At 35.2% G+C, this 23,910-nt stretch overlaps 1 protein-coding gene across 1 annotated transcript in view; it reads left to right on the forward strand.

Moving 5' to 3' along the window:
- The window catches only part of LOC136043982 (yemanuclein-like), a 66,916-nt gene that overhangs the window by 26,765 nt on the left and 16,241 nt on the right, over positions 1-23,910 (forward strand). The window contains exons 5-10 of the mRNA XM_065729067.1: positions 27-107; positions 2,519-2,651; positions 5,167-5,508; positions 7,481-7,700; positions 12,349-12,507; positions 21,414-21,542. Of these exons, the coding sequence (XP_065585139.1) occupies positions 27-107; positions 2,519-2,651; positions 5,167-5,508; positions 7,481-7,700; positions 12,349-12,507; positions 21,414-21,542 (1,064 nt within the window). The remainder of the gene's footprint in view (positions 1-26; positions 108-2,518; positions 2,652-5,166; positions 5,509-7,480; positions 7,701-12,348; positions 12,508-21,413; positions 21,543-23,910) is intronic.

Here is a 23,910-nt window from a genome sequence, read left to right on the forward strand (position 1 = left end):
ATTAATATTATTTATTTTTATTCTAGTTAATATCTACAGAAGGGAGTGGCTCTTCTAGACCAGCAACACCTGATGCGGTTAATCTCGCCGAAAAGCAAAAAGAAAAGGTAGCCACTTTTGTCAGTACCTTAGTAGGTCAGAGGCCTAATCAACTAGTTCTATAAAACATACCAATGAAAAGGTTAAAAAAAGAGAGGGTTTTGAGGAGGAAAAAGAGAAACATTGAGGATTTCTTATTGAGAGGCTGGTCCAAACACAAACATGCATTTCGGGTCATTGTTTTTCAGGAAAGGAAATCCCTTCTCTCTTGTATTATGGTCCCCCTCACTTGTATTTAGGTAGAGTCACGAATATGATCCATCTATCCATGTTTAGTTAAAATTCTAGCTGTAAGAGCTTCAGTTCTGAGATTAAACCAATCAGAAAGATGGTGGACTCAAAAGCACCCGCCTTTTAAATCCCACCACTGCTCTGATTAATGTAAACGGTAACAGCAGTTGCAGACGTTGTAGCTGAGACTGTTGCTTAGCAAGCTGAGCACATTTACAGCTCCTTAGCTTAACTTTACCAGAATTGATACATACGAGATGGCTATGCGATACCTGTGATTCAATAGGTTGCAATTTAAAGTCACAATTTATTCTTTTAAAGTTCCTCGAAAATAAAGATTCTGATTTTCTATAAATTGTACGACTAAATCCCAATCAAAAAGCCTACTTGATGCTCACATACATATATGCAGGATCTAATTTTTGTGGAGAGCGCACCAAAAACGCAAAAACTTATGAATTATACGGAAGGTAGAAAATTACAGGATAAACAAAAAATCGGGGGGTTAACTTCGAACTTTCGGATATAACATTTGGAGTAGGGAGGGAGATTTTGGAAAAGGTAAAAGAATGAAAAATTTTGTGATCAATATAAGAATTACAGTATCATAAAAATAAGGAGATTTCTGTGTATACGACTGATGATCAAAAAACCTTTCTTTTTAACTTGTATAATTTATCTTCCCAGAAATCAATCTGATGAATATTATTTTATATTAGTCCTTAGCTTCAAAATATGCTATCAACGTAAATGTTACAAGGATATCTCTTAAAAACAAGGGTTGAAACTAAATCAACAAAAATCGTTGTTGGTGCCTAGCACTAGAGCATTTGTTGAGATCTCAATTTCACTGAGTACAGTTCTGAAATCCTCTTAAGAGCTCTATAATCTCTGTACTCAAGGAAAGAAGCAAGCACAAACAATCTTTCTACCAAATTTCTCTACCAAATTCTCTACCAAAGGATTACTTCATTAAAATCAAAACCAGCGCTGTATTTTCCAAGGCATCGTCGACCCTCAGAACACCAGGTGGCGCCTGTTAAGAGTATCAAGCGGTGGGGAGCTGTGTGAAGCATGATGGAACGCAGTTCTGGCTCGCTTTTCACAGTTCTACAATTTTTTACACTGTTCCGAGGTGTAAACATAGTGGCATGAAGTCGGCCACCCCTCGGCATTTTCATTTTGAATTTGATCAAGAGTTAATTTTTATGGGCTTGGTCAAACTGACCTATTGAACCTGCAGAATTGAGGCTCGGAGAATAGCATTTGTAGTATACTCTCGTAGATTTGAGGTCGCGATAATAATATTTTGTAAATGAACTGATGACTCACTATTTTTTACGTTTTGTTTCTTACCTACGGTGAATATTTGCAATAGTCTTCCAGAACTTTAGTGAAAAAGACTATTCCGTGACCAATAAAGTTTATTGAAAATAATTTTCGTAGGTTTGTCAGTGTAAAAGGCCTCTGATTGACTGAAAGTGTTCAATTGACTTCACTTTCTACCAATCAAAGGGCTTTTCCACTTTGAGTTAGGGAAGGGGGTAGTAGCCAATCTCTTGTTTGTAGTAATTTTTGTTTGTTTTAAGCTTGATTTGCGTATTCAATTTAAGTTTTACTTGTTTTAACATTTTTTTTATTTATTTATATTAGTATCTGTTGATTGTATTTTATTAGTACATGTTGATTTATATTAGTACCTGTTGCTATGATTTTATTTAATACCTGTTCGTTTTGGGTTTCGTTTATTCTTTAATAGTAATTTCTGGTCATTTTGAGTTTGATTTATTATAGGAATCTATTCCTGCTTATCTTAAGTTTAGCACATCCTTTACTTTCTTTGAAAAAGCTTCTTTTCTAGAATCTTTTTTTTTAATAATTGCAATAAAAAAGTGTCTTGCTATTTCAGAGAGCCATAAAAAAAAAAAAAAAAAAAAAAATCCAACGAGGCGACAATAATTTTTTAAATTACTCACGAAATGTAAGTTTCGGCTTGGTAAGCTCATTACATTCAGATTTATGTTTTTTGACAAAAGATATCGATGTGGCATTAGGTTTCGGGGGTTAGGTGCGCAAAGGAGGGTTGGGTTTTCAATTTTTGAGCGAAAGGGTAAACGGACCCAAATCGGTCATTCAATTCTGTATACACTGCCTGAATTATCTGTTGTCATGAAATTTGTCATTTTAGATTGAAGTTAAAAGGAAGAAAGTTGAAGAAGTTAAGAGAGTCAATGGAGTATCAGACAAAACGTCAAAACTGATAAGAACTGACGTGGAAAAGTCTAAGCCACCTGAGCCTCCGACGTCTAAATCTGAATCTGGTAAATCTCGTTTGAATTGTTTTTCTGGGGATCGACTGTTTTCAGAGACTTTTTTCTCTTTTTTTTCGTGCTATAAGTTCAAAACAATCATTTGCCTAAATTTAAGCTTATGGTTCTTTCCGTTCTTGTTTCATTATTGACCAAAGGCGTCTGGGCCGGTGAACTCTAGGCTATTGTAATGAAAGGGTAAAAGGACGGCGTCGCCGTGGTAATGGCCTCAACTTATTGGCTTTGACTTATTGATTTTGACTCTTTGATTATTTTGTTGATTATTTGATTTTGGCTACTAATTGACTTATTGGCTCAAACAAGTAGTAACATGTTTTTTGGACGTATTCACAGACTCTGATGTCTTTCTCACTCTGGTCCGATAATTGTTTAGTACTCTTTGGCCAAGTTTAACTACATTATCGTTAGTGTTTCGTTTATGTATTCGTAGTGCCTTGAAAAATTCGTTGTCAGTTTGATGCTCAGGGGCGGATTTAAAGCTTTGATGCTTCTAGTCCCAAGTATCTTTGCTGGGGAATTCCCGAGAATTTGGGGATAGTGAAGCACTGAACAGAACGCAATTGATGACCCAAAAGTAATGAAAAAGAGAGGTAATACTGAACTCTCAGCTGCCTTTCTTGGGAGACATATGACAGCTTATAAGTGGGCACGTAATTCTTGTGTTGTTTTAAAATCACTTTTCTGTGAATAGACAGTGCAGCGGGGGAGTGCACCCGCTACTTTGACCACAAATCACATCAATCCCGGTTCTTTTAAGAAAAAAATCACTGAGTGATAATTTATTGCGTCCCTTCGTCCAGGCCTAATGAGTCTATTGGTAAATCTGGGCTTGTTGATGCTCAAATTTGTCCGGCATGTAGCTAGGTCCAGGCCTAGTCCCTAGGTCCAGGCCTAGTGGGCCTATTGGTAAATCTGGACCTGTTGATGCTCAATTTTGTCCATGATGTTGCTAAAACTTAGCAATTTAAAATACCTGAAAAAATTTTATATAAAACAAAAATTATTTTTTTTAAATTTAAAATAAAAAAAATTTAAAATACCTTAAAAAAAATACCTTTAATAATACCTGCTAAAAAATTTAAAATACCTATTTAGAAAAGCTGAAAAAGAGACGATGAAATAGAGAATTTAGCTATTACTTACGACCCAGTTGTTTCTTGTAGAAAATGGTTAGGAAATCAGAAAATAAGTCCCTAGTCATTATAAAATTAGTTATGGATCAGAATCCGTTTTGAAATTTAGAAACCTAATGATTAGCCCTTACTCTTTAAGGCCACCGTGGTTCGACTCCAAGCAGCATGTTTACTATGAAAAATCTGGTTTAGATAAATTGAACATGTCTCCTTGGGGATTGACTCAGTGGAATAATTTGAATTACTAGTATGCAATGAAGGAAAGGAACAGCCTGATATCAGTATTAGCCTTGATGCTGCTATAATTAATGCCCTGAAACCCTTAGGGATATATCCTTAATATATAACCCTTAGGGATATATATATTAGGCTATAATTAATGCCCTGAAACCTTAGGGGTAGAATTTTGATGAATCAGAAGCTTTAGTTCCTTTTGTAAATTAAATCGAGTGTAAATGCACAAATTTTTCGAGGGTGGGGTGAGGTGGGGTGTGAATTAGGATTTATTTATATTACACCAAAACATAAACAAAGGTTTTATTTAAATTTATTAAAAAACACTAACATCCACCAGAAATTGTAGCTTGTTAAGGCTTCACACCTATTCCAAAATTAGCTGATATTTAGGCCTACACTCATTTTCAACAATCAGCAAAGAAAACGACCTGACGGAGACGACATGAAAAGCAATGGTAAATAAATTAAGGGCAAAAACATTAATAAAAATAAAGTAGTTCAACCCTCCCAAAGCAATCAGTTACCGCATCACCCACTTTCATTACCAAACCCTAAAACACAGAACAAAAACAAAGCAGAAGCACCAGAAAGAAACTAACTGAAATATTATACAAAATATAGTTTAAATTATAAATAAGTATATAAAATATAAATATAAAATATATATAATATAAATATTTATAATATAAAATATAAATATGAAATATAAATTGGTCCTTGTCCTTACTGACTGTAAAAATCGAATTTGTTTTAAAGAATAATCAAATTCTATTAATTACTTAAAGAAAAGAAATATTTTTAATATTTACTAACTGCTGATGATGGAATTAAGCAGGAGGAGGGGGACGTGATCCCCAATTAATTTACTAGTAGCTTGTAACCTGGTCTAGAGCCAACGCTAAAATGTTTGCCAAATAATTTTCAAAATAAAGTATTTTGTAGGCCCAAGATACTAAAACAAGTTGAATGTCAAACTTTTTTTTTTCTTCCAATTTTTATTTTCTCTTCTGTAATTTTACTTTATAAACAGGGAGTATAATAACCACTATAATCAGTAAACCGAAAAGGTACAAGAGTGTAGTCTTTAAGACAGACCTGTTTAAGTTAATGTTTCGTTTAAATTACTTATTATTTAGATTTGACTACGAGCAAAACTGCCACAGATTCGGTTTTCGACACAATAGAATCGGTGGTCAAAGCAAGTGTGTTGAAAAGTGGACCTACTGAGAATGGAAAGATTGATCTCATTAAAACTCCAAGGCCATCGCCGCCAGAAGATCACTCCCCTAGAGCTGGCAAAATCTCCACCCTTAAAAGTGATATATTGAAATCTAAGCCTAAATTAGGTGACATTGATAAAAGTGACACCTCTGCGAGTGCTAAAAAGGAGGTTTTGACTCCCGTCCTTAAAAAAGGCACACTTCTGAAACCAGTTAGTGATGATAGTGAGTCGGAGAATGAAACGAGCAGCTCTGGTGGTGAGTAAAGTAACTTATAGTTTACCTTATAGGTTTTAAAGGTCGATTTATTGGTATGGGGGGGGGATCATCCTTAAACCAGAATTGTTAATCGATCTACGGAACGATTTCTCTCCATGCGCTATTATTTATTTCCCGAATGGATGGCCGTAGAAGGCCTTGAGAGGGTTCATAATATCGCAGGCTCCAAAATGAAGTGCTATTTTTAATGAGAGCCCGAATGGAAAGACACTCAGCCATCTTCGCAATACTTGTTACATCCCTTAGTTTTTATGCAGCCCCAAATAACACCGGGTAAAGTTTTAAGGTGCTATATTAATCAGAACGTTTGAAAATTCCAAAATGTTTTACTGTTCAAGAAAAGTCCAGGTTTCCGGCAAACAAATCGCCTTTGAAAATATTAAATGTAAAAACAAGTTTTTCAACTGAAAGTAAGTAGTAATATTAAATTTTAAAACAAAAATGAATTATTCCGTACTTGGAGGGGGTGACCTTCAAGAATTTGGACAAAAATTCAAACGTCGACGTAAAGAAAAAGGTATTCTTGAGGGATCAACCCCCCCCCCTATAATACGAAGTAATTCTGTTCATTTTAAGTTTTATTGTTCCTCACTTTGAGTTGAATTTTTTTATTTTTTTTATGACCGTTTTTCACATAATGCTGGGAAATCCGGCTCCCCTTCATAGAAAATTCTTCCTATTCATGGAGTAAAAGAACTCCCCATGGAAAATTTATCATTTCGGAAAAATCCTCCTGACAATTCTAACCCCTCTAAGTTTCCCCTCTAATACTTTTGATCACTTGAAATAGAGCACTAGAACTTTTGATTTCCGTTCAAATGAATCTTTTCCTGATCTTCTAGGATCATTGATTTGACACTATCACCCCTGGCAAAAACAAACAAGAAAACAAATAAACACACATCCGTGATCTTTGTTCTGACAAAAAATGCATAATTTCACATTTTTGTGTATAGGGAGTGGAAATCTCTACAGGAGAGTTCTCTGATATGCTGAATCTCGTTAAAATCGGGGGGTCCTTCCTCTATCAAAAATTGGGTAAATTTTGTAACTTTTGATTGGCAACATTGAATTTAGTGAGCTTTATATATTTAGAATCAGAACAAATATTTAATTCTTTTAATGTTACTATTGTTATCGAAACTCTGTTTTATATAGTTTCGGTGACTATTGAGCCCCGTCGCTCCTTATTTAGAGTTCGTTTCCACGGGCTATTTCATTGCAACCCCCTTGAATTTTATTTAAGTCTTTTTTTTTTTTTTTGATTCATCAAATGAGAGAGAGAGAGAGAGAGAGAGAGAGAGAGAGAGAGAGAGAGAGAGAGAGAGAGAGAGAGAGAGAGAGAGAGAGGGGAGAGAGAGAGAGAGGAGAGAGAGAGAGAGGAGAGAGAGAGAGAGAGGAGAGAGAGAGAGAGAGAGAGAGAGAGGAAGAGAGGAGAGAGAGAGAGAGAGAGGAGAGAGAGAGAGAGGAGAGAGGAGAGAGAGAGGAGAGAGAGAGAGAGAGAGAGAGAGAGAGAGAGAGAGAGAGAGAGAGAGAGAGAGAGAGAGAGAGAGAGAGAGAGAGAGAGAGAGAGGAGAGAGAGAGAGAAGTTTATCTGCTTTTGTTATCCAAAACAGTTTCTTCCTATTTTACTCATCTTTCTAAAATGCAATTACGACTATTGCCGACATATGCAATATTTGCCTCTCACTCCCTCGGACTATCTGTCTTGGCTTCTTCTACAATTAGACTTAGCTTGATGTCAAGTAGTTGTGGGTATCAAGCCATGGCTAATTGTAGAAAAACCAAGACAGATAGTCCGAGTGAGTGAGAGGCAAATCTGGCATAAGCCCTTTTTAAGATTGTGATGTCATTTCATATGTTGATAGATAAGTTTACCCATCACCCATCTATATGTCATTCCTAGGGCAGAGCTCGTATCTTCAATTATTATAATCCTTGCTCTTTTCAGGAGAGGAAGAGGAGGAAGAAGAGAGTGAGACAGAAGAAAGTGAAGGTGAGGAGTCTTCTCCCTCTATCAAAAAGGATGTTGAAAGTTGTACAGCAGTGCTTCCAGAGAACTTGCCTTTTGAACTGATATCTGTGATAAATGCTCTTAAAGAAAAGGCAGAGGAAGATCCTGGCACCAAATCAAAATTTTTTACTGAAGAAGTTAATAAAATTTTAGTGAGGTAAATATTAGCATTTCTATTTTATTAATTTTTTTGAAAAGTAAATTTTTTAGAATATATAAGTTTTGTTATTTCTCTGCAGTCGTGTGGTATTAGTGTTTCAGTTTAAGATAATTCAACTGGAAGTCCCAGGGATTTCTCGTTGTCCAGGTCTAATCCTCGTTTAGTCTTGAGAAGATATGTTATTCCCCATCCTGCATTGATTCTGGGACCATTGCTTTTCCTAAGGCCATAACAATTTCAATGATTTAAAGAAGATGAAAATTGCAACTTAGAATGATACGACGTTAAAAACAACTATCGTATCGACATTTTGACTGACGAATTCAGACGCTCCGAACTTTACTATTATAAGTTTCCGAAACTCATATCCCAAGGGCAGGAAACATGAAATTAAGCGATATAAAATATATTCACTCGGGCTGAAAGGGTGGGGTGCACAGACTGGGATTAAATCTGATGATTAAAAAGGAAGCTGCCAAGTCCTGTTTAGACAGGGAGGGTATTAATATTAGAATGCTAGTCACTCATTTTTCAACTAAAAAGTGCAGGGTATCAGTCATAGTCGCATATGCCCCTATAGAATCGCCTGATGGTTGTAGTATTGATTCAAATAAATTTTACTTGCTAGAGGAACAAATAGACAGTGGTAGAATATGTAATAATATAGTAGTCATATGAAGTAATAGGTAGAAATATGTACATTATATTAGAAGATGTTAATGCCCTAGTCGGTAGAAATAGGGATAGATGTTACCCCGTCTGGGTAAATAGGGTTTAGAAAAAGGAAATAGTGATGGTTACAGACTGCTGCAATTTTGTAGATATAAAAATCTAATTATGACCAATACAGTGTTTGGTTATAAAATGGTCCATAAGTTAACATAGTATTCACATGATGGTAAGACAGCTAACCTGACTGATTATGATATTGTAAACCGAAGACTGGCAGGATCGGTACAAGATATTTGTTATGGATTTTAATAGAAAAATCACCATTTAGTAGTGTCTATGGATAGTTTAAAGCCGAAATGAAGGAAGGTTCACTACCTTCCGGCTATTTATGACGTTCGTAGACTCTAGGATGAGAATTTGAGTGAAACTTTCCAGGAACAGTTGAATTCTAAACTGAAGAGTTGAAAAACTTGACGAATTAGAAGATGGATTGAATAATTTTAGAAAAACTGTTTTTGAAGTCGCAGATGATATCTTAGAGAAGAAATTTAGAAACATAACTAGGAATATTAGTGTAAATGTTTTTTGTTTAATAGAGAGGAGGAGGTGCCTGTACTAGAATTATTTGAGTGATTGATAATATGATAATAACGGGAATGTAAAGAAAGTGGAGATAGCATTAAAACGTAAACTAAGGAGGTGTGAAGTAGAGACCATGGATAAAATTACCGAAGATCTGGAAGATGCAGCCAGACAGCATAATAGTAAAATATTGTACTGGCACGTTAATAAGGTGAGAAGGAATGATAAATCTAGAGTTGTTCCAGTTGAACATAAGAACAGGGCGAAAATTACCGATAAGGAAAGATTTAAAGAGAAATGTTCATAGAGTTGGAAGGAAAGATATAGAAAAGAATGGAAAAGTTTGTGACACTTTGGGTATGAAGTAGATTTATTTTGTGAAGAAGAACTAGTGACAGTACTAAAAGGATTAGAAAATAATAAGGCCCCATGTAATGACAGAGTGGTAAATGAGTTTCTTAAATATGGTGGTTTTAAGGTTAGAAATAAGTTACTGAAGATTATGAATAAGGTTTTTGGTAAAAGGGGGAAGTACCTTGCGATTTTAGGAAAACTTAAACCCCTCTATAAGAAACCCCTCCATGAGAGGCATTAGTCTGGTTTCTGTAGGTAGCAAAATACTTAATACATAGATACTTTTAGACTTAGAGATGATGTAGATAAAGTTTTAAGAGAAGAACAGTACGGTTTTAGGAAGGGTAGAGGATGTATCGACCAAATTTTCATTGAATAATTAATAATTGATAAGTGCCTGGGTCATTAAACACCTTCAGTCCACAGTTTTATAGATCATAAGCTAGCGTTTTATTCAGCAGGTAGGAGAATTTTTGTCTAGGTCTTATCCTTGTATGGTATACGTGACAAATACATTAGAGTGATAAATGCTATGTACAAGAATATCATTGCTGCAGTTAATGTAGGAAAATAGGTTAGTTGCTGTTTCGTATTAAATCAGAAGTTAACCAGAGTTAGGTTCTATTTATATGGATCATTTTGATATGCCTTGTCTTGAGTGCAAAAAAGGCAATGTGAGACACGGAATAAAATGCGGGAATAAAACTCACCTGGACTTCTCTTGGTTTTCTCTTTTTCTCTGAGCGTTTTTATGGCACTTTGTATTAACCAAGTGACATATAGCGTATACCAATTAATAATAACCAAGTGATATATTATTTCGGTCTGTCGGTCTGTCTGTCTGTCGTTCCCGGTTTTGCTAGTTTAGGCACTTCCAGATAAGCTAGGATGAAATTTGGCAGGCGTATCAGGGACCAGACCAGATTAAATTAGAAATAGTTGATAATAATATATATAGTTAATAATAACAATAATTATAATAATTTATAATTTAAAAATAATAATTTTTTCCGTTAATAATAGTTAATAGTTAATAGAAATAATCGTTTCTCTGATTTGACCATCTTGGGGGGAGGGAAGTTGGGGTCGGGTAATTCGGAAAAATTAGAAAAATTTAGGTATTTTTAACTTAAGAACGGGTGACCAGATCTTACTGAAATTTTATATTTAGAAGGATCTCATGTCTCAGAGCTGTTATTTTAAATCCCGACCAGATCTGGTGACATTGGAGGGAGTTGGAGGGGGAAACCGGAAATCTTGGAAAACGCTTAGAATTGAGAGATCGGGATGAAACTTGGTGGGTAGAATAAACAAATGTCGTAGAATTGACGTAACCGGACTGGATCCGCTCTCTTTGGGTGAGTTAGGGGGGGTCTAGCGCTTTGGCGATTTTGGTGCTTCTGGATGTGCTAGGACGATGCAAATTGGTAGGCATGTCAGTGACTCGCACAAATTGACTTGATAAAGTTGTTTTCCCCGATTTGACCATCCGGGGGGCTAAAAGGAGAGGAAAAATTAGAAAAAATGAGGTATTTTTGACTTGCGAGTGGGTCATCGGATCTTAATGAATTTTGATATTTAGAAATACCTTGTGTCTCAGAGCTCTCATTTTAAATCCCGACCGACATTAAGCCTCTGATTTTCCTTTTAAATCAATCTATTAATTCTTAGAATTTTGTTAGAGCTCATGTCATATGAGCTCTTGGCTCTTCTGACCTCGTCACAAGTGTTATATGAGCTCTTAGCTCTTGTTCTCTTGAGCGTGCAGACAAATCTATATATTTCATTCCGTTTTTTTTTTCTATCCTTTATAGAGTTTCTTAGGGAAAATGTGTCAAATTAACTAAAAAAAAGTTGCAGGGACTTCCGTACATACTAAAACTCCTTTTTAAAGCAAAAGGAGTTTTTAAGCAAAAGGGAGTTAAAACTTCTTTTTGCTGGAAAATACGCTCATATCTCTAATACATTTAAATTTTTAATTTATTTTTCTAATTTTTAAATTTTTAATTTTTAATTTTTCTAATACTTTATAAGCAAAAAGGAGTTAAAACTCCTTTTTGCTGGAAAATCCACTTATATCTCTAATACATTTTGTTTTGATTTCAATTATCTTGTGTGAACAAGGATTTTCTATAAAATGCGGAGTTATAGAGCACTGACGAACTCCGGGTAGGAAGCGATCTTCTAGTTCTTGGTTCACAACGAGAAATCGTTATTTTTAAGGTGATTCTGATAATTTCTAATAATTCCAACATTTTCTGTTTTTCTTGTGAATTTGCAGTATTTCTATATAGGCCTAATTTGCTTATTTTTCAATTTTTCTGAACCTCATTCCCCGTAGTGTAATTAGAATAAAATATATACCTGCTTTTATTTCCTGTTTCTTCTTTAGGCTATGTTTTTTTATGAAGTTAATCAATTTCTTGTTTCATTCTCTTGGCTATATTTATGCCACGGGCAATCCCGCATCCAGAAACAAGGGCATATGAAAGGAAAGTTTGAATCACAGTCTTCCTCCCTCAAACAGTAAAAACAATGAAACGCTACCAATATCTTGACAGATATATCAACTGAAGTATCATTAGTAAGTTAAAAAAATAGATTGAAGTCAACAAAACGAAATAAAAGAAACTGAAAATAAAAGAAAAAATAAAAGAAATAAAAATTGTTGAATTGCGCCAAGAATCTCAATCAGTACAGGAACGAACTGAGTCAAAACCACAGGCTGACTATGTGAAAAAACAACCGAAGTCTTGGCCAATGCAAAAACATGAAGTATAATATCCTGACTATGTACTGACCATGATGCTATGTCCAGACTAGATATGAAAGGAAAGTAAGTCGGAGAAACAGAATTTCAGTAATACAGAATTTCTGTGATTAGGCCAATCACAGTCGAGTCCTCAGAGCAATGGTAGTGCAAAATTTCTACCACCAGTGTTGTCGTTTTTCAGTGTTTGTTTTATGGTCTTAATTTCGTATCCAGACCATTTATATAGCAGTGTTTGAATTTTTATTTTCGCTTGTTTCATTTTAGAATTGAGCTCCATTCAATGCAGTTGCGGTGCCAAGTTCGACAGAATTTGTATTACTACCTCACTTCATTTTTACCTATTAAAAAGGGAACATTGCTCAAACGTCTGCGCAACTCACTAGCTCATCATATTGTTGAACGGAAGAATGTCCTTCTTGGAAAGTAAGTGATCTTACACTCACACTTACAGAGTAAATTAGGGAGTGTAACTGTTTGGAGCTGCAAATTACTAACGTTGCTAATGTCTTGAGGTAAATTGTACCGATTTCTGACCAAACTGTTCCCAAAGAATTTTTATTGCACAAATATACCATCCTAAGTTAGTTTCCATTTTAAAGAGGAAAATACTAGAATTAACTGGTAGGGACGCAACTTTTTTGATTCACTAATATCTTCTTCGTCTTTCAGAAATTTATTTTGGGGGCTGTTTCTCATCTGGTGATTAGTTAGAAATACACAGAGATTTTTTTTTCTATCATATCATCTCAAATCTTTTTGCTTAAATCCCTAGGAAGTGACTTGAGGAGCTTGAAAATTCGGAAAAACTTGACTTGACTTAGATTTGACTCAGCAAATGCAGCCCAAACGTACAGGGATGTAGAAACACTTTTGGATTACAATATGAAATACTTAAATGTACTGTAGTGTACCGGGAGCTTTAATTTGTAGAGTGAGAGAGAGAGAGATCGGTATATTTAAAAACTATCGTAGCATAGAGCTAAATTCAGTTTTTTCACAAAAATCATACATTTAAACAAAAATCACACACTACAACTCAGCATTAAAAACTGATGTGAAAAAGGGCACAAATGAGTTTGCGTATCGATTGGTTCGTACTTTAGGGGGTACAAGTTTATTTCGTAATCGAGTTCGGCTATTGGGAGAGGCTGGTTCGGGTAGTAGTGATCGGTGGCTCTTATTGGCTAGGATGAATTTTCCAAATTGGTGAATAAGGTGTTCCAGTCGGACTTTCCAAAAATGGTATAATAATGCAATGTTGGCAACACTGCAAAACAAAAAAGTAACCGTAGTTAGACAAAATGGGCCCAGTCATCTCTGAAAAATACTGAAAGACAGATATAAAGCTGAGTTTGGAGGGAAAATGGAAAATATCTTTCACATTAAAGAAGCTGTATTTACCACTTACGGCTATATTTCACTTCAACTTTCGGCATTTGATTTTTTCTAGGGTAACACTCACTTTGATACTTCTTCGTGGTAAGTTTGTTCATCTTCATGGAATTCGAGTATCTATGAAGAATTTTGTATCATTTTGAAAGTGTACTGCTACCAGTATGAGACAGCGAAATCGATCAATGAGAGCTTGGCTCTTTAAAACTGAATATATTTAATGTTAGTTTTGAAAAAATACTTGCCCTTTACGAAGCTTATGCTGACCCAATTTTAATCAATATGCCCATTGTTGGCTGGTCTAATTCTTTTTTTTATATTCAAGCGCCATAACTACCTTATAGGAAGTAATTTTCTTATTTCAAACTTTGAAATACTTGCCAAAGAAATGTTACCTTTTTTCTGAAAGATGCATCTTATCCTTATGGTTTGCATTTGTACGCTCTAAAAATGTAGGAAACTGCTACGCCTGCATAGTCCTTAAAGTTGGCTCTCTTAGCTGGCCTGTAGCCCTGCTAAGGAAATATCATTGTTCTGCATATAACTGGGAGCTCAGAACCAGAGAGAAATTTTAACTGGAAATACCATATTTTGGCTTAGGTTTTTTCTTTTCTTCAATAAATATCTCTTTATAAGCGGCAACTAAATAGAGTTATTCAATGATACAAGCTCAAAGGCCTTTAAATAATGACAAGAATCAACTGTTTAATGAAGGACATAAAACAAATTATCGGGTTTGCTCTTGGTTTATCTCGTCATTTGAAACTAATTTGAAACATAAGCTGTAACAAAAAAAAATGATAGTGAGAGTTTAATTGACAGTTCTAAATTGAACTGAGCAGACAGAAACAGTTTTAAAAGTTATCAATTGAATTCGTCAAGATTAAAATATAAGCTCACAAAGCTGAGTATGTAACAACAGGATAAATCTCGTTCATCGATGGTAATTCGAAACTCCCGTCTTAGTTTGAAGAGTAACGGCCTTAAGGAGTATACATCTTTTGCGGGGAGCAGATGTAGTAATTTCCTAATTCATGTACGAGACTATTTCTCCTTGATTAATATTACTATTAGATGTTAGACGACTAGGATAATCATGCCTTGCTGTGGCTTCTCCAAGCCAATAGCCCTAATCAGCCTGTTTTTGGGTATTACTTCCGTACAATAATAAAAAAAAGAACGGTTTTCAAATTCGACGTTATCAGATCTACTAATCTTATTCTCTCTATTGCCGAAAAATGAAGGTTATCCCTATAACCATTTTTGCCAAGTAAGACAAGCCCCTACACTAATCAAGATCACACCAGTTTCGATCATCAGCACCAGTGGTTGTCATCAGCAGAAAAACTAAAGCATTAAAATTAAATTAAACGTATTTTTACTGGTGTATATGATGGGAATATCCAGACTCTTTATATTTGTTTTCACTGTCTAATAAAAGGGTTTATTGTATTTGCACCTTTATTTGTCATTGAAGGTAGTGTGGTCTTAGAGAAAAATACCTAATTTAAGATATTAAGTCGAAAATACGTAGCTTGACCCTTCGGGGAATTTAGTGGTTATTTTATTCTCCGGATTGAAAAAAAAAAGTTTAATGTGGTATATTTAAATAGAAATAAAGGGACTCTCAGGGTGTTTTTTTTTTTCACTGTTTAAAGAAGTTTGGAAGAATAGAAAAATAAGTCTGCAAACCAAGATTAGAAAATTGGAAGCTACAGTGATGACAGTGGTCAAATATGGCTCTGAAGCATGGGCGCTCCGAAAAGCAGATGAGAATTTACTAGATGTTTTCCAGAGAAACTGCCTACGGATTGTTCTGGGTACCCGGCTGACTGACCGTATTTCAAACAGTAGGTTGTACGAAAAATGTGGTTCAATCCTGCTTTCTAGGGCTATAATGAAAGAAAGGTTGAGATGGCTAGGCCACGTTCTGCGGATGAAGGATGACAGATTGCCGAAGATTGTCCTTTTTGGCCAACCGTCTGGGGCTACACGTAAAGCAGGTCGTCCTCTTCTGGGTTGGGAGGATGTCATAAATAAAGATTTAAAGGAAATGGGAACTTCCTTGGAGGGTGTAAAGAGGGAGGCCTTGAATAGATTAGGTTGGAGGAGGAGTGTGCGTAGCTGTGTTGGCCTCAGGCGGCTTGGTGCTGCAGTGAGTTATTAGTAGTAGTAGTAGTAGTAGTAGTATTGGGGTAGAAATTGCAAAACTAAATTTAGAAGAGGAACAACAGTATTGATAAAAAATACTCGAGTTCCCAGGAACATGCACAAGAGAAGGGAGTTTTCTTCCTTCTGTAAGTCTGAAGAACAATCTCATTTCGAAATGTTCTAGAGATTTTGAACTATAATATGTTGTTTTCAAGTTCTCCGAAACTCTTGGAAAAATCGACTTATACTCTTTCTAAACTTTTGGCTCTTTTGTTATTATTTCTATTTTGACAACGTTTATGTTATCAAATTTTTTGATTTTATGTGTTTAGCTCAATAAGTAAGTCACATAGAGCACCTTAATTTTTTAATTTTCCTCTGCGAATTAGATTTGTGTGGGTGACCGTTAGTTTTGTAAATGGCTATTACCATTTGTGTTGATAAGTTTTGACATTGTCGGCTTGGGTTTCAAAGGCTTTTCCGGCCAGAATGTCGGCTCATACTTATCTACTTTTGGTCTACCTTGTGAATTTTTTTTATTTATCTGGAGGAGTTCTTCGACAGAATCTTGAAAGGTGATGTCGAGTCTATGAAGAGAGCAGGGAGGAGGCTTGGAGTTTCTCCTTCCGAAATCCTAAATTTCTCGAATTTGTTGTCCAATTTTTTTCAAATTATTCAATAAAATTAACATTTTACTACCCCCCCCCCCCCAAAAAAAAAGAGAAAAAGATGTGCGTACCTAGTATAGAGCAGTTTTCCATCAAACAGTTCGTGGTAACGAACTGTAGTAAGGAGCGACCCGGCTCAATACTAACCAAAACTCTAAAAAATGGAATTTCGATACCAATAGCTACATCAAAAGAATCGCATTTAATGCTGATTTTAGATATACAAGTTTCATCAATTTTAGCCTTACCCATCAAAAGTTATGAGCCCGAGAAAATTTGCCTTTAGAAAATAGGGGGAAACACCCCCTAAAGTCATAGAATCTTAACGAAAAGCACACCATCAGATTCAGCGTATCAGAGAACCCTGTTGTAGAAGTTTCAAGCTCCTATCTACAAAAATGTGGAATTTTGTATTTTTTGCCAGAAGGCAGATCACGGATGCGTATTTATTTGTTTTTTTGTTTTTTGTTTTGTTTTTTTTTCCAGGGGTGATCGTATCAACCCAGTGGTCCTATAATGTTGCGAGAGGGCTCATTCTAATGGATATGATAAATTCTAGTGCCCTTTTTAATTGACCAAAAAATTGGAGAGCACCTAGGCCCCCCTCCCACGGTAATTATTTTCTCAAAGTCAACGGATCAAAATTCTGAGATAGCCATTTTGTTCAAGGTAGTCGAACAACCTTATAACTAAGTCTTTGGGGACTACTTAATCCTCCACAGTCCCCGTGGGAGGGGCTACAAGTTACAAACTTTGACCAGTGCTTACATATAGTAATGGTTATTGGGAAGTGTACAGACGTTTTCGTCCGTCCGTGGCCGAGTGGTTAACGCGCCGAACTCACGAGCGAAGGGTCGCTGGTTCGAATCTCGGTGGTGCCGACCGTTTGGTTTAGGACGAGGGTTAGTGGCGTTTCCCCGTAAGACAAGCCAAAAGTCCACCCAGCTTCAAATGGGTACCTAGAGAAATCTAGGGAAAAGCACGGGAAAGCGTCGGATGACTTGCCCCCAACCACGCATTGCACCCCGGCCGAGGGCGGAGAATCAGGAGATCGGCACCTGCGCTACGCGAACCCTAATCGGTTTGCTTGCGAAAGTTTGCTTTTGCTTTGCTTTGTTTTTATGGCACTTGGTATTAACCAAGTGACATATAGCGTATACCAATTAATAATAACCAAGTGATATATTATTTCGGTCTGTCTGTCTGTCGTTCCCGGTTTTGCTAGTTTAGGCACTTCCAGATAAGCTAGGATGAAATTTGGCAGGCGTATCAGGGACCAGACCAGATTAAATTAGAAATAGTTAATAATAATATATATAATAGTTAATAATAAAAATAATTATAATAATTTATAATTTAAAAATAATAATTTCGATACCAATAGCTACATCAAAAGAATCGCATTTAATGCTGATTTTAGATATACAAGTTTCATCAATTTTAGTCTTACCCATCAAAAGTTACGTGCCTGAGAAAATTTGCCTTTAGAAAATAGGGGGAAACACCCCCTAAAGTCATAGAATCTTAACGAAAAGCACACCATCAGATTCAGCGTATCAGAGAACCCTATTGTAGAAGTTTCAAGCTCCTATCTACAAAAATGTGGAATTTTGTATTTTTTGCCAGAAGGCAGATCACGGATGTGTATTTATTTGTTTTTTTGTTTTTTGTTTGTTTTTTTTTCCCCAGGGGTGATCGTATCAACCCAGTGGTCCTATAATGTTGCGAGAGGGCTCATTCTAATGGATATGATAAATTCTAGTGCCCTTTTTAATTGACCAAAAAATTGGAGAGCACCTAGGCCCCCCTCCCACGGTAATTATTTTCTCAAAGTCAACGGATCAAAATTCTGAGATAGCCATTTTGTTCAAGGTAGTCGAACAACCTTATAACTAAGTCTTTGGGGACGACTTAATCCTCCACAGTCCCCGTGGGAGGGGCTACAAGTTACAAACTTTGACCAGTGCTTACATATAGTAATGGTTATTGGGAAGTGTACAGACGTTTTCAGGGGGATTTTTTGGTTGGGGGAGGGGTTGAGAAGAGGGGATGTGTTGGGGGAACTTTCCATGGAGGAATTTGTCACGGGGGATGAAAATTTCCATAAACGAAGCTCAAGATTTTCTAGCATTATTTAAAAAAAACAATGAAAAAATAAATATGAAAAAGTTTTTTTCAGCTGGAAACAAGGAGCAGCATTAAAACTTAAAACGGACAGAAATTATTACGTATATGAGGGTCTCACCTCCTCCTAATACCTTTCTCTATACGCTAAAGTATTTTTAGTAATTTCAACCATTTATTCTACGGCTTTTGTGATTCAGGGGTCATTCTTAATGAATTGGGATAAAATTTGAGCTTCAGTGTAAAGAGCGAGGTACTGACGAGGTGGTGAACCCCCTTCATATATCTAATAAAAAAATGAGAATACAAAAGTTTGTTACGTAAGCCAATTTATAAGTTACGTATATCTTTCACTAATAAAAACATTCGTAAAAAACTAAAAGTTCTAGTTGCCTTTTTCAATAACCAAAAAATCGGAGGGCAACTAGGCTTCCTCTCCCGCTCATTTTTTTCTCAAAATCATTTGATCAAAACTATGAGAAAGTCATTTAGCAAAAAAAAAATATATGCAAATTTCGTTTTAATTATTCCTCTGTAGAGCCAAAATCAAAACATGCATTGATTCAAAAACGTTCAGAAATTAAATAAAAAAAACAAGTTTTTTTAACTGAAAAAAACTTAACTAAAAAAAGTCTTTTTTTAACTGAAAGTAAGGAGCGACATTAAAACCTAAAACGAACAGAAATTACTTCGTATATGAAAGGGGCTGCTTCCTCATTAACACTCCGCTCTTTACGCTAAAGTTTTTGCTGTTTTAAAAAGTAGGGTTGAGAGAAAGAGTCAAACTTTAGCATAAAGAGCGGGGTGTTGATGAGGAAGCAGCCCCTTTGATATACGAAGTAATTTCTGTTCGTTTTAAGTTTTAATGTCGCTCCTTACTTTCAGTTAAAAAAAGACTTTTTTTTTTATTTAATAACGATTATAAGTCTAACATCTAATGACACTGGTCACTGCTGACTCCTATTACTTGTGATAGTATATTTTTAATTAAATGGCTGAGCTTCCAAACCTTATCCTACCCGAAATATTATTTCGTGTTCTTCTATTTTTGGCTACTTTTTTTTATCTACTTTTCCAGTTTGAAAGAAAGTGGTCACCTACTCTGGATGTCACAGCTATGCATTTTTTAAATTAGTAAAACCTGACATAAAAGAAAACTTTGTACTCGCTTACGTTTCTTAAACTCTTAAACTTCAGTATTGTGACCATTTATATGAAGGTGTTATATGCAAAGGCTGCTACTCAATCGAAAATTTAAAAGTATGCATAGGATGGTTTTATACACCTTATGCCAGGTCTATCCTCGAGTACTGCTGTCCCGTTTGGGGTATCCCAATTACCCTAATAACTTTAATATCCCTAATAACCCAATAATACCCCGTTTGGGGTATACTCAGAACTTTGCAGATTAGGTGATATTCACAACGATCTACTAAAGTAAAAAGGGTCCGAATTACAGTAACTACGAACGTAGCCTTGTGTTTTTGTTTTGGAAAGCGATATTGACCAACGAGAACCACGGATCTCTCTTCTTTCACCTTCTACACTAATCGGACTTACCAGCTATTAGATCTAACAATAACAATAATAACAATAACAATATGATGTATATATTTGCAAAGTCTTTTTACTCTATTTCCTTAGTTTTTTGTGTTTTATTTGTTATTTATAAAATGTCATAATTTACCATTCATTTTTTAGTACTACGATAGCTACTTAAATAAATGGCTACGGAACTAATCATATTGTTCCTATCAATCTTTTCAATTATGAACTCTTTCTTTTCTTATGAAATGTGTCTCATCAATATTATTCTTGTCTAAAATTTACTATGTTCTTTTTTTAATTACAAAGTGCTACCTTATTTGTATTGTATCCACACATAGTGAGCGGGGGAGGTCCAAACAAGTTGAGTCCAAAAGACTTACCCCTCCACGAGAAATTATGACCAAGAAATTGATTTTTACCATCATCATCATTTAAGTTTTAATTATCCTCATTTAATGTGATGAGTGGAGCGGTTCCAAGCAATTATTAGAAAATCCTGCTTTAGGGCATAAGCCACATTGTACATATTTCTTAATTATTAGAAAATCCTGCTTTAGGGCATAAGCCACATTGTACATATTTCTTAATTATTAGAAAATCCGCAGTCACTGGATATAATAAGGAATTATTAGAAAATCCTGTTTTAGGTCATAAGACATATTGTAAATAATCTGCAATTATTAAAAAATTTGCAATTATTTGAAATTATGTAAAATTCTTAGAAAATCTTGTTTTAGGTCATAAGGCACATTGTAAATAATCGCAATTATTAGAAAATCCGAAATTATTAGAAATAATAAGAAATTGTTAGGAGATCCTGTTTTAAGTCATAAGACACATTGTAAATAATCCGCCCGCTAAATAATTAAAATTAAACGAAAATATATTATACAAGTTAAACTTGCAATTGCAAAACAAAGGAAGATATACAGTTTTAGGTATGTTGACTAAAGGTTTTACCCGTTACTATACATTTTCACTCCTTTTTAATTATAAATGCAAAGGCATATACTAATAAAGTATCTGCCTACTGAATAGCACTGATAAAGTTAAAAATGCTTACTTTTGGGTATTTAACTAGTGGGGGAGAGAGGGTAAACGCTAAACCATGTAATAAAATTCAAAGTGTGCAGATACCAGAGTATTTTTGAAACCTGTGTCTCGAACGCAGAAAATATGTATTATAAAGGAAACAAAACCTTTATATAGAGAACGAAAAGAAATCTAGAAAGGAAAAATTGGGCCAAAAAATTTATAAAGCTGAAATTTGGTATTGCAGCAATTTCTAGGTAGTTGTCACTAAATGCTAGAAAGAACTGCTAACAACATAAGATCTGTTATGAATTTTATCAACTTGAAATGGTTTTTTCTTATAACATTATTTTTGTCTAAATTGTTTTTCTTTATTTTGTTTAGTTTTTTTTTATACTTTTTTTTTGCTTACAGGTTAAAGACATTAGTAAGTGAAGTACTACCTGATTTTCTACAACGATATGGGGCTGACTTGGAAGATCTTGAAGAGGATGAGAAAATAGTTGTTTTTAAGAGTTTTATTAGTTTCAGTGAAAACATCAGGTAAGGTTTGACAAAAAGAATGCATGTACCCAAAGAATCATCAACTATCCCTCCCTCCCCCCAAAAAAATAATAAAAAATAAATGTCATGGTTATTTCAGTAACTTCCTCATATCTCAGATTTCATATGCAACTTTTCAAAAAATGTTTACGAATTCCATATCGGAAAAGTCTTTCAAATATATTTAGAAAAATGTATAACATTTTATAAAACCTCCCTCCCCCCCCCCCCCCCCAAGCAGGCGTATACGCTTTTTCTTGTTGTAAGCTTTACTTCTACTGTAATATTACTTTTTTTTTTCTTTGCAAAATTAAGGCGTTCTAAGTTTGTTACCTCAAAGACTAAGATATGTTGTTGAGCAATTGAATTTTAATGCGCAATCAGACGTACTGCAATCACAATGTATAATATCTGTCATGCCATAATTTTTTAATTTGATTAAAATTTTCCTGTCCCCCACAAAAAAAAAGAAAACAAATTCGAAAAACTAATTATGTAAAAACTATAGGCGCTAAAAAAAATATATCTGCTTATGTTTCCGGATTTAGTCTAAAAAATTACGCTAGAAATCTTCGCAATAATTTGGACTATCAATCCAAAAAACTCAAATAAAACAAATCGAAATTGACTGTGCAAAAACTTGAGTTAATCAAAAAAGTTAGGTTGTATAGGCTCCCTGAATTAAATGTAAATTTTTCTAAAGACAAATATTTCATTTGTTGAATACTTTAAAAAGGAGAAACTATGGCTGGCTGAGTCCTCTTAGCCCCTGTAGAACCTTTGACATCTGCCCTGAAAATGTAGTAAACAGTTTTACAGGGAAAAAGCACAGACCGTGCTAGTCTAAAAAGCACCGTTTTTTTGCGAAAAAACCGCACGGGTGACTGTAATCTCTAACTTGCAAAAAATCCAACAGTATGGCTAGTGACGCGTCCTCAATCGTATTAATGGGCTATTTGTCTCAAGCTAGGAGCTTAGGCTAAACTTTCTTTAAGATTGTTGTACCAATTTCACGGGAAGTAGATTCTTCCCCTTCGTTCTTCTGATTCCTCCACCGAAAAAATACCTTTGTTAGGGCCACAATTAGTGTCTTTGATATCAAATAGTTCTTGGTAATGAACTGAAAGTAAAGAGCGACCCGGCTCAATGGTAATCGAAACTAAAAAAATGGAAATTTAATATCAATAGATTTGTCCAAACAATTGGCTTTTTATAGATGGTACAAATGTAGAAGCTCATTAAATTTAGTCTTGCCCATCAAATGTTACGAGCCTGAAAAAATGTGTCTGATTTTCGGAAAGAGAAAGAAACACTCCTAAAAGTAATGGGATCTTAATGAAAATCACACCATCAGAGTCAGTGTATCAGATGACCCTACTGAAGAAGTTTCAAGCTCCTATATCCAAAAACGTGAAATTTCGGATATTTGCCAAAAAAAAAAGGATCAAGGATGCGTGTTTATTTGTTATTTTTTACAGAGGTATTCGTATTGGGCCAGTGGTCCTAGAATATCGAGAGAGAGCTCTTTCGAACGGAAAATAAAAGGTCAAGTGCTCTTTTTAAGTGACTAAAAGAATTGGAAGGCAACTAGGCATGCCTCCCGTGTCCCTTTTCTTCTCAAAATCGTCCGATCAAAATTTTGAGATAGCCATTTTGTTCAGCATTGTTGAAAGGCTGAATAACTATGTCTTTGTAGATATCACGCCCCCCTCCCCAAAGCCCCTGGGGAAAGTTCTTTAAGTTACAGAATTTGCCCATTATTTACGTATAGTATTTGTTGTTGGGAAGCATCCATACATTTTTCGAATGGGGGGTTAGGAGAATTTTCCGCTGGTGGGATTTTCCATAATTTTCCATGGGGCGAGAAATTTCCAGGGGGTGAATTTTTAGTGAGGAATTTTATGCTGAAGGAATTTGCCAGAATTCTTATACGAAATTCTTCTTTTGCCTTGCTTTCTCTTTGTTGATTCAATTTTATGCGTGGAGATGTTAAAGGTAATTATACGGTGTATATTTTCACCAGGATTTAATTGCCTAGGGCAGTGGTTCTCAAACTTATTTAGACATTTTACACCTTCTTACCCACAAAATATTTTAGGTACCCCTTCTCAGTTACCTGTCCTAGAGTTAAAGGGTTGTTTTATTTCTTTTTTTGTTGTTGACTGGCCGTGTACCCCCAACGGGTGCACGTACCACAGCTTGAGAACCACTGGTCTAGAAAATGAATCCATGGGGAAGAGGGATTCTTCCGTGGATGTGTAGCCAGATTTCCTGGCATTTTTTGCAAAACAGTCAAAAATTAAATAAAATGAAAACAATTTTCAACTGAAAGTAAGGAGCAACATTAAAACTTAAAACGAACAGAACT

This window comes from Artemia franciscana, chromosome 2 (genome assembly GCF_032884065.1).
Source record: "Artemia franciscana chromosome 2, ASM3288406v1, whole genome shotgun sequence".
In the NCBI taxonomy this organism is placed as follows: Eukaryota; Metazoa; Arthropoda; class Branchiopoda; order Anostraca; family Artemiidae; genus Artemia; species Artemia franciscana.